The sequence below is a fragment of the Clarias gariepinus genome, chromosome 12 (assembly GCF_024256425.1).
Source record: "Clarias gariepinus isolate MV-2021 ecotype Netherlands chromosome 12, CGAR_prim_01v2, whole genome shotgun sequence".
In the NCBI taxonomy this organism is placed as follows: domain Eukaryota; kingdom Metazoa; phylum Chordata; class Actinopteri; order Siluriformes; family Clariidae; genus Clarias; species Clarias gariepinus.
Window position 1 is genome coordinate 23,490,240 of NC_071111.1, and position 12,377 is coordinate 23,502,616.

The window sequence follows — 12,377 nt, forward strand, 5'->3', positions numbered from 1 at the left end:
ATGAAGTCCAGTCAGCACAGGGATGAGTCAGTAGGTGCAGAGGGCAGATGGGGTCTGGATCACTGAGAGCTCAGGAGCAGCATGTGTAGCTCCAACCATAATAAGGCAGAATCCAGCTTGAGCTGGTCCTTCTCTGGATGCTCCAGGATCCTCGCTGGGTTGGCCTTTGTCTACTAAAGCTGGCACAATCTCCAGAAGCGTCGAGATGTGTAGTAAAAATGAACAGGTGGAAATAATTAGTGTAGTTGCCATTCAGGATTAAGGTTATCGGAAGAATTACGTGTATCCCAGATTAAAGAGATGCGTCTTGAGTCTACTTTTAAACTGGGAAACTGTGTCTAAGCCCTGAACACTGTCTGGAAGGCTATTCCAAAAATGTGGAGCTAAATATGAAATGCCCTACCCCCTTTTGTAGATTTTGATGTTTGATATAAATCAGATCCGCTGCTAACGTCCAGGTGCCAGACATTACAGCACATCCTCTTGCGGAGCCATGCCCCCTGGAGCCAGAGCTGCTATGTCATGGCTGATTGGTGTATATTGTGTAGAAATGGTGTATATACACAAAACAGTAGGCAGTGTGCCAAGATCAAACTTTTAATTGAAAATATATAGAACAATTATTTCTAAATAAATTTCCATCAAGAGTGATGAGATTAGGCCACGAAACAAATTTTTCAATTAATTACAAAAAGTAATTAAGAAAGTATTCTAACTCCATAAAAAAAAACACCCAACAATATTTAAATCCACTCCAGTTTAGGTGCTTATTTCAGAAGTGTTGATTGTAAAATAGTCCCAATATCCCAATAAGTGTAAGATTATTACAGGCACTCCCATCCAAAAGAGCATCCAAATGTTTTGCTTAGATCTCAGTTCACCAATTGGTCAATGTCTTTTACACAAGTTGGATGTTTTTCCACTGATCCCTATTAATTTATTAGAAAAATGGAAACGATGAAAAAGCTATTTTATTATATTCATGTATCCATTCTGTCATTTAGCCTAGGCTGCTTAAAAATATTTAAAAAGCTGTTTTTTTTTGTTTGTTTTTTACCCAACAAAAGAATTAGATTTGCTATTCACTTGATAAACGTTGGGCTGCTGTCACTCTGCTAATGGAGTAACATGCCACATAACCACTCCTGAGGGATTGATGGAGACAACAAACTCAGTGGTGTCCTTCAGTGTAGGCATGGCCTTCTCCATGAACACGTCGTACACCTAAAAGACAGAATATACAGCTATTACAATAATCTTTGAAAATTTCCTTAGTCTTCCAAGGAAGATGTGTCACCCTTACTAAACGTGCTATTTTTAGAATTTACATTTTTTTTTAAGAAAAAAGTGACGACAACGATGTTGACGCAAAATAAGAAACAGTGAATCCAATGAAATCGACTGTGTCCATCTGAAAGTCTACTTGCCTATGCAAGCCTGTTGTTTCTACATAACTCACATTCATTAGTTATACGTGAAATGTACAATACATTTACATTTAGGCATTTGGCAGACGCGATTTTCCAGGGCGACTTACATTTTTATCTCATTACACATCTGAGCAGTTGAGGGCCTTGCTCTAAAGCCCAACAGTGGCAACTTGGTGGTTGTGGGGTTTGAACCTGGGATCTTCTGAACCGTAGTCCACATTTGGTAGCTAATCAGATCGGCATCTTAGTTAAACTACTTTTACTGAACATACGTACATTCGGCTGTTAGAGTATGAAGGACTAGTAACAGTCTTAAATTAAATTCAATAAAACGTTTTAGAAAGTTAATCAATTACTGCAGATCTATAAGGTACTGTGCAATATTAGTTAAAATGTCTCTTCCACCTGCAGAAACCTCCACTGTATTGCCCCTTCCTTTGTGCCTTCCTGTACCCTATTATCCCTCCCAAACCTTGATTTCCCTTCTTACCATTAGAAGTATCCACAAATACTATTCTTTCCCCTCTTTCCTCATCCTTGGACCTCCGATGCCCTCTATCTTTTAAATCAAAGAAGATCTCGATGCAGATCTTATTTCTTACTGACTAAATTGTTACGTGAGATGACCCACTAAAACTGCCTCCTGTAGGGAAAAACTGGACGTTTCTATTCCATGATCCTTGCAAGCCACTGGCTCCTTCCTCTCTGTCCTCCCTGACTGCTGAGGACTTTGCCATTTTTATGATGAAAACATTGCAAAAAAAAATATGCCAGACCTTCACTCCCACCCCAAACCCTACAGTACAATATTACTAACCCTAGGACCTTTCCTCTCTTTCACTAGCACAATTTTCCAACCTGACAACTGAAGAGTTCCAGCACATCATCTTATCCTCCAATCCCAACACCTATCCATTAGACCCAATCCCTTCCACAATGTTCCAGGTCTTCTCACAAGGCTCTCTCCTCTTCATCAAAACTATCATCAATTTCTGAGTTCAAGGGTCTGAGTTTGATTCCCACCTCAGGTGTGTGTGCATAGAGTTTGCATGTTCCCTCCATGATTTGTGAGCTTGCTCCAGGTTCTCTGGTTCCGTCTCAACAGCATTTGACACAGTAAACCACAAGATTCTCTTGCCTGTACTTGCAAGCCTTGGAAGCGGTGGCATGACATGGCAGTGGTTTGCTTCGTACCCAGAAGGTCAGTCGTATAAGGTTACATGGTGGGGGTCCACATCTGCTCCATCCAGACTCTTCATTGGTTCTCCATAAGGTTCAGTATCTCTTAGTGAGGTCATATCCTTAACTGGTTTTTCATACCATTGTTATGCAGATGACACTCAACTCATTTTCTCCTTTCCTTCCTCAAGTCATGTTTCAACTCAGACCTCAGCATGTCTGGCAGACATCACAGCTTGGAGGGCAGCTCCCAGGTGATTCTTCTCTCTGTTCAGATCTTATGATCTCCCTGGACAATTCTTAAAACACAGTTTCAGTCACTGCCACCAACCTTAACACATACCCTGGACAATAGTTCTTTGCCCCTCACACTGCTAATCTTTATAACATCAGAAGACTTTTTTTTTCCATACAGGCCACTCAGGTGATTGTTCTGTCATTTTATATTTGAAGACTGGATTACTGCAACTCATTCCTGACAGGGGTGCTTCTGTGCACTTTTTGTCCTCCACAACCAGAATGCAGCTGCATGACTTGTTTTCAAGCTTTCTAAATCCTCCCACATCACCCCATTTTTCTGCTCCTTTGACTTGCTTCCTGTACCTGCCCGGATTAGATTCAAAACACTGATGCTTGTCTACCAAGCTTAAAACGCCCCAGCACCCACTTGACTCTGCTCAGGAAAGAGAAAAAGACATGTGGAAAAAGACATGTTGTCATCATTTCTGTTGTGGCACTTAGGTGGTGGAATGAACTTCCTCTAGATGTCCGTACAGCCGAGTAACTGGTTTAGGAGGAGTTACAAATAGCAGATTAAAAAAAAAAATTAATAGCTAATGCTTCCCATTAAAGGTTCTGTGAAAGTTTTGTCAAATTCCCATTAATGGATTAGGAAGAGTTCCCGATAAAGGAAAAGAGTGACAATAGCCGATGGCAAATGATGATGATGCAGACGTGAGACCGCGCCTAGCCACCCCCTGTGTCACCAGTGCTTTGAGGGCAGGCAAGAGAATAAAGGCTGACAAGCCAAATAGCCATGTTTAATGTAGGAATCATTTGGACTCCTTGGGGAAAAGGGGTTGTGTCACACTGCTGAAAGTAAAGCTGCACGTTACACAAGCCATCAAACACAAACAGATCATCTACCTGATAGCTGCCAGGTGTATATTCAAGCACCTTTAGAGATGTCTGATAGCGGTATGGAATATCAGTGTTTTTGCTGAAGAACACCAAGGCACTTGCTTTGTTAGACAAAGGACGCCAGAACACCTCGATACCACTTTCCTCCTGAGAAACAAAAAAGAAAGAAATTGTGTAAAGGAATGATTTACGACAAGTGTAGCCCTCATAATCAACTCACTTTATATTTTACAGTAAATACCTTTTTCAGGCGTCGTCCCTGAATGCCCAAGGGGTCCTGGTTGATGGAGATGACAGCTCTGTTCTGCAGAATAGCACGCGCCCCACTGTTTAAGGTCCGCAGGTCATTCGACATAAAAAGAGGAGCGGCCATAATTGCCCACAATGCCATCTGAGAACGAGACTGGTCCATGTTGAGGCCAAAATTTCCTATTACCAACTGCGAACATTGAAAAAAATGTTTTAAGCTTTCACAAGATTTTTCACCATGAGCATTTGCACTGATGGTAGCTGAATTGGTAAAAACAAAGTGAAGACACTTGTGATGACATTGCTCATCAAAGTAACTCATGCGGCATAGATCTGTGCCGGCAGCACAGCATAGTTCAATGATGATTTAAAAAACAAAAAGTTGATTTGAGGGATGATTTTTCTTGCAAAAAACTGTGGTTTGGGTTTTTGAGATAGGTAGAATAGGATATGGATATGGTAGTCCATGGATAGTAAAACAAAAGTTATTGTTACTTTCATAACGTGTAAATTTTATCCTTATCGAAATATGGGACTGGGGTCGCAAAAATGTAGAACTCTGAAAATTAGCTAATTTTTTATATATATTTTTGTCATATAAACAACCAAAAATAATCCGAAAAACATGCGATTATGTGTTTCTGTGATATTTCTTTGCCTATGCGCCCCATTTTTTCCCCATGTTTAGCTTGGTCATGTTTGCATAGCTGTTTAAAATGAAATAAAATTCAGTTCATCATATTGCCTAGGTTGTACTAAAAAAGGCACGTCATTCCATACTGCACAATCCTGAACCAGTACATGTTTATAAAAAAAAAAAAAACTTTGAGTTTTAAGGACTATGGTCCATGATGTTTGTGCATCAAGTTTATCTATATATAATCTGCATCTTGCTGATGGCAGGTCATAAATGCCATCAAAACTAAGCCGTAGGGCCTTAGATTGGTGCAGTGGTAAAGTGCTCACCCTATTATCACGATCAGGAGATCGTGAGTTTGATTCCCTTGTGATGCTGCAACCTCTCGCAGGCAGAGGTCCAGAGAGAGCTGATTGGTCGAGCTTCCTCAGAGGGGAGGAATGAGAGGTACTTAGTGCTCCCACATTAATCGTAAACCAAAGCGTGTTTTCCCATAAGAAATAATGGAAACTCAAATTATTCATTCCACAGCCCCCAAAAAAATACATAAAAATAATTGAAACGAAATATAAAATAAAAATAAATCCTGACCGATGAGTGTTTCCGTTTATGCGGGCAGACACTGTGTGCATGTGTGTGTGTGTGTGTGTGTAAAAGCCAGGGGAGGAGGGGTGTGTGTGTGTAGGGGCATGGTGTCCAATGACAAAGTGCAGGCTGATACAGAGGGGGAGATAGAAAATAGATCTTTAACCTCTCTAACGAGACTTCTTTTGCTTTACTTTTACGCACATACGTGTGTTATAATAAATAGTACAAACACAAAATTAAAGATGTTTTACGCGCACACATGTGTGTCACAGTGTTATAGTTAACAGTACAAGCGTGCACAGATGTTGATTATACCAACGAGAGACTAAGACGAGCAGGGGGGACCGTTAACCCACAATTCCGCAGCACAAGAGAGAGAAAAACCATTGGCTCAGGTGTGATCACACACAGCGTCAAAACAAGAAGCGGATGCGTGACACATGATACTCGCTACTTGTAAACCAAGACTTGTTCGTTTTCCAAGTCAAAATTTATTAAATATCTTGCGGAACACTCGCAAACCATGTTACTCGCAATCCAAGGTTCCACTGTACTGTAGTATACAGACTTGTACTTGTCTGACATGGTTTTAGCATCCCAGTATTTAGTCATAGAAACTAACCTATTCGTAGCAGCATGATGAAATGTTTTTAATGAAGTTACTCTGGATTAGACTTTCTGCCAAAGGCTGTAAATGAATCTCTGATACCATCAGTAACATCAACAACCCTGGCCAAGTTTCATCGCCTATAAAAAATATGACTAGACTCTGGCAACCATAACAGTCCCTACCATGTCTGGGTCATTCCAGCGCCCTGGTCCAGCAACAGGTTGCAGGATATCCTGGTGTTCTGTAAACCAGTCGACAGTGCTCAGGATGCTGTCCCATGAGTCCTCAATATCCTTGTAATTACGCCACATGTTACAGACCTCACCAGTTAGAGTGTAATTTACCTACAGTAGCAAAAAGGAAATAAATTATGCCTGTAGATATCATACAGTATGTTATATAAAGTGATGTGAATTGTTCAGTGAATTTTATTTCTGCACCCTGTTATTTAAAATAACTTTAATTTTAATTAGTTAAACAGAATTTTACTCACTTTAGGAGGAAGCCCACCCTGATATAAAGGCCAAACGCAGGAATAGCCGATCTGATGGCCCGTGGCATTAAGTGCTTTTGACATAGGTGGAAAGCCTATTAAACAGAATGCCTGTTAAATGTAATGTATACTGTACAATGCAAAATCGCAGGCACAAAATTCAGTCATTTACCTATAATATTGTTACTAAATAATTACTAAATTACTAAATGATAATTTGTGCCCAAATTACCAAATGCCACCCAATTTTCCAAATGGGGTAGTGAGTCCTTTTACATTTTTAAAATAACGCAATGGATATTGTATTACTTTTTATCCATAGGCATTTTTTTTCTTGCCTTTTTTACCTACCCAAGCAAAATTAATTAAAAAAAAATTAACCAGTGTAGCATGAGCATGAACAAGGGGAAAACAATTTCTCAGCTGCATCTGATTTCTTTCTTGAAAAATCATTGCTACTTAAAGTATGAAAAGTCCTAATCTGACTTTCAATAAACGTATGCGGAACATTCAAATCTAACTAAAACTTTTAATACATTTTTTTGTGAATGAAGATATAAAAGGAATTGACATTTATAGAAGCATTTAAGCACTACTATTGCCACATCACATAATACAGTCCTGTTCTTGGACACTTGTTTGGGTCGGTAATGGAGTTCCTGGGAGGCCAGATTTTGAAGGTGAAGCAGGCAGTCCGATCATGCCTCCAGTTTACTGAGAGAACTTTCTACCTTGATGGTATCCAAGCTCTTGTGGAACTCTGGGATAAGTGCATTCGTGTAGCAGGACATTATAAAGAGAAATAAAGGGATTTTTTTATTAACTCTGTTCTGTTATTCTCCACAATCAAAAGTCAAAGTTTGAGATGAACATCCCTCAGAAATATAAATGTCATTATTTCTGCAACACTAATTCATTTTTCATTTTAAAGTGTCAATCTTTTTCATTTTTTTTTCTGTCTCTGCATATCTTTTCCCTTTCACCTCCCTGGTTATTTAACCCACTCTCACCCTGCTCCTGTTCAGTGAAGTTGGAGGCGCAGCCATCCAGTTTAAGCATGTCAACTTCCCATTCTGCAAAGGTCTGAGCATCGATCTCAATTTTATCCAGGGTTGTGCCGGGGTATCCTGCACAAGTGTAAGTTCCCAAGTCACCATAAATGCCCAGCTTCAGCCCTCGGTCATGGACATAGCGTGCCAATTTAGCAATGCCACTTGGGAACCTGTTGGGGGCAGACATACAGCAAACAACATAGGTTAAATAAACACATCTAACGGTTTATTTTTAACAAGGCTAAACCAAGCATAAACACTAGACCTGTGCTGTAGTCAGTGTATGGATTTTACTATTTTAATTACTTTTGCACATATGCCAGTACATTACAGGTGTTACCAAGCCTTGATTATTTGTAATAGCCTTACTGTGTATGACTTTGATCCGTGTACTGGTTTCCGATTCCCTGTCTGCCCTAGCTTACGAGTTTTGCCGATTGACCTTGCCTGTTTCCTGACTACGATTCCTGCTTCGGTTTAATAAATCTAGCCTTTTCTTTTACCTGCATTTGCTTCCTCCTCCACGTCATTTACAAATAACATAAATAAATTTATTATAATATTTGATGTATTATTATTATTATTATTATTATTATTATTATAGTCATCTTATCGTCTATATTGCTTCATCCTGTATTCAGGGTCACTTGAGCCTGGAGCCTATCCCAGGAAATTAGACAGGGCACACACATATACACATGCTCAATCCCACAATACAGTATAGGCAATTTGGAAATGCCAATTAACCAAACCTTTATGTCTTTGAACTGTGGGAGGAAACCGGAGTATGCGGAGGAAACCCACCAAGCACAGGGAGAACATGCATACAGACACAAGGTGGGAATCAAACATAGACCCTGGAGGTGCAAGTGTTAATGATTAAGCCACTGTGCCACCTATTATTATTATTAATAATAATTAAAATTGTTAATTATATATATTTATAATAGCAATTATAGTAATATCATTATTTTGAACTTTATTTTGTGAACTAAGGGTACAGTGCCTCTTTGGATCTGCCTGCAGTCGTCCTTGTGCATCTCTGTTCTTCAATGTCCAGCAGTCATCAATACTAACATAGACATATCCGAGCTCCCTCCAGCCATCCTCAGCCAGTCGGTCTGCCATGTCCCTGAACAGCACCTCACTGGACACACACAATAAAAAGACAGAACTCATGATTGATTAGAGAAGAGGATATCAAACACATCACATTATATATGGCAGAAATAACTATTAACCTATTCCAGTTAAATGATCTCCTTAAGCATTTCTTTTTGCAAGATGGGTATTTTCATTTAAGTAATGTTGGCCAGCAGGAGGATCTGAGCAGCTTTGACAGGGGTCAGATAATGATGGCTAGACGCCTGAGTCAGAGGATCTCCAAAATGGTAAATATTGTGGAGTGTTCCTATTATGCAATTGTTAGTACCTACAGTACCAAAAGAGGTCAGAGGAAGGACAACCAGTGATTTGGTAATAGGGTCATAGCCACCCAAAGCTAGGTCTGGTCCATTCAAAAAGAAAAGCTTATTTGAGGAACATGATGAAGAGGTCTAGGTGTCGACTTGGCATAGATCCTAGATCTCAATTTGATCAAGAATTTGTGGGATGTCCTGAGCAAACAAGTCTGAGCAAACTTCATGGGGGCTACTTAGCTCACAACAATGGAGATAAAGAATCTGCTAACATCTTGGTGGAAGATAACACAGCACACCTTCAGATGCCCTGTGGAGTCCATGCCTCTACAGGTTTTGGCAGCACAAGGGGAAATACACAATATTAGGTAGGTGGTTTTAATAGAAATTGTTAGATTGTGCAACATAACCGTCTGACATTAATCTACATATGGGCCCCTGTGTTAACCTATATTTACCTAATGCAATTTTGAGAATCATTGTCACAGTCAATGTTACAGCGGAACCGTTCCCATGCCATCCAGCCCATAGGTGGGGTCCTCATTAGCCCATTGTCCAGAGCCTGAACAGCTGGAGAGAGTGCCAACAACAAAATAATCACAATCTGCTGCATACCTGAATGAAAGCAGAAAGAAAGCAAAGCAAATAGAAATCAGACAGCAAGAATTTATTTGAAGGGTCAACACTTGGCCATGGCTCAAATCCTAAATTATAAAATCAATACCAAGATTTACTTTTTGTCAGTCCTCATGTGAACTTACTGTAGTTGCAGTTCAGTATATTAGTTAGATGTAAGCACACAGTTGTGTAGATTGATTTTGTACACTATAGTGTTACAGTTACCCTACACTGGAACTAAGAAACACAAACCTGTTCCAGCATGACAGTGCACCTGTACACAAAGCGAGCTCCATTTTGACATGGTGTGTTCAGGTTGGAGTAGAAGCTAAACACAGGGGCTCATCTGCTAGAGGCAGAATGATATTTTAAAAGATTTTCTGTACTGTTAGGTTATGTAATAGTTATGTTACATAATTATACAATTTCTATTAAAACCCCCTTACTAATATTGTGTGGTTTCCCTTGTGCTGCCAAAACAGCTCTGATCTGTAGAGGCATGAACTCCACAAGTCATCTGAAGGTTTGCTGCGATATCTTCCACCAAGATGTTAGCCACAGATTCTTTGAGTTCCATAAATTGTGAGGAGTGGCCTCCATGAAATTGACTTGTTTATTCAGGACATTCCATAAATGCTTGATTAAATTGAGATCTAGGAAATTTAGAGGCCAAATCAACACCTTAAACTTTTCGTCATATTCCTCAAACCAGCTTTTCTTTTGGTGCCAACACAGAGCCCTGACTGAACCCAAACCCACTAAACACCTTCGGAATGGGCTGGAACACTGACTGCACCCTAAGACCTATCACATGACATTAGTGCCAGACCTCATTTATGCTTAAGTGGCAGTTCCGAATTCTAGTTGAGAGCCTTTCAAAAAGTTTACCCTATAAGAGCTCAATGTAAGAGCATATGGGCCATTTAAAAAGGTACATATGGATGTGATGACCAATACAGTATGGCTGTGTTCCTTTGCGACACTGGAAAGTCTAACAAGAGTCAGGACCACACACAGGATGGTACAGTATGGGGAAAAAAAGCAGTAAACCGGAAGGTTTTACATGCACCGAAATAAAGTCTGATAGTGGAGTAACTGGTAAACCCAAACGTTAAACAAACACTCTTCAATAGGGTATACCTGTAGTCCTGGAGTCAGTAAACACCTACAGTATAAGAAAAACCTCACAGTGTTCTGCATGACACTCAAGCGATTGTTGATTGTAAACGTACAATGCCTGTAGATGGGCCAGAGAGTCTTGAGTGGCCATTTTGTCCTACATTTCCTGAGAGCAACTGTGTATACCAGAAGACCAGAAGAGCTGAAGTGATCCACCCTTGACTTGACACAGGAGTTGCCGGTGACCCAGCATAAGCTGAGTTTGCTGTTTTTGCTGGCAAATCTCCTGTACTTTAGCAAATATCTGTTTGTGCTTCTCAATCACTCCCGCCTGTCCAGTTACGATTTACACGATGCGTTCTAAGTCTGCTTTTGTTGATGGTCATTCTGTTATGGTGGAAGCTGTGCACGGTGTAGCAGCACTGGCAAATTGTGTGTAGGAGCCAAATGCAGGCTAATACAGGATGCAGAAATGCTTGTGTGTACATGTGGCACAGAGTACGTTCATAAAAATAAATAGTTTCCTTTACAAACAACGTAAATACTTTTCTTTTAACAGAAAAATTGTTGTTCCAAGCAAATTGAATCTTTTCTTTGAACAAAAATCTTTTCAGCATAAAATTTATTTTTGCTGTTTTCGTTTACTTTTCTCTTTTTTCACTTGTATTTTTTCACTTTTACCTTTTCTATTTTTAATTTTTTTGCTATCAATTTAAATTAAGTTTAAATTACGATTAGCTCTATTTAGAGCAACATGGAGTCTCTCTTTTATCTCTGGAACTAGTGTCCAGATGCAGCTTCTAGAAGGTAGAGGTGTAGAGGTGTGCCCAAGTTAATTGCCGCCAACAAAGACGTGGTTGCCCGCATAAAACTTTGGTATTACACATACTTTGGGTGTGCCACGAACAGATAGACACAAATATGCCAAATAACCAATTTCACAAACTGGGTCACCAAAAGGGCTGCAGAAATTTATTTAAAAATCACATTGCGATTATTTTGATAAATATTGTGATTGTTTAAATAAAAAGATACTTAACTATTAAAAGAACCTTTTTGTATTCAAATGTATTTCTCTAATACAAATGATCTCATTAAGAAGACGTTATTATAGACGCCAATATTTGTATTGCCTCCAAAGTACAATATATATATATATATATATATATATATATATATATATATATATATATATGAAATGCATACTGGATTTACAAAATAAAATCTAGTACATTCTAGGTCTGTTGTTGAGATAAAAAAGGAAGTGACCTTTGTTCCATTACAGTGTGAAAATTGTGTGCAGAATTAGTCTTGTTATTGCTAAAATAAAAAAATCCTAAAGATTTTTTTTGCTACTCACCAAATTTGAAAGAGAAATTCACGGAAATCCACTTTATTTCTTGACATAAGCATTCGCAAAGGTTTTTGGTGGCAATGCTTCAACTCGTCTATCGCTTTTCTTTCAAAGATTGTGGAAGATAAAGTGCCACTCAAAATCAGTTTGAGAGAATAGACATATGAACAGTTGTGTGTGTTACTGTGGTATTTATAGTCAGCTGCTTGCAAGGACTGTAGTCTGTTGATCAAGGGTGTGTACTGCAAGGTAAAACACCGACAGTAACACATTGATGCCGAAACAAGCATTCCACATCACATCTAATGTAAAGTTCCAGAAAGTGACTCTAGCTTCTAACCCTGATCTGAACCTATACCTGTATTATAAACCCTAAATGGGATTTCAGGCACCATGCTTGGCACCTGCATGTGTCACAGTCAGGCCAGGCTCCGAACTCAATCCGACACAGCGCCCTTTATCGCCTGAGTACTAATCACCACCACCTGTT

The 12,377-nt window shown here is 39.3% G+C and overlaps 1 protein-coding gene across 1 annotated transcript; it reads right to left on the minus strand.

The window, feature by feature from the left end:
• Nucleotides 1-1,053: 1,053 nt before the first annotated feature.
• Nucleotides 1,054-11,995, minus strand: LOC128534111 (alpha-N-acetylgalactosaminidase-like). The gene is given in 9 exon segments (XM_053508415.1): nt 1,054-1,224; nt 3,756-3,896; nt 3,991-4,188; nt 6,016-6,177; nt 6,327-6,421; nt 7,337-7,548; nt 8,385-8,525; nt 9,255-9,411; nt 11,894-11,995. Coding segments are annotated over 8 exon segments (1,275 nt in total). The 5' UTR covers nt 9,410-9,411; nt 11,894-11,995.
• Between the last annotated feature and the right edge of the window lie 382 nt (nt 11,996-12,377).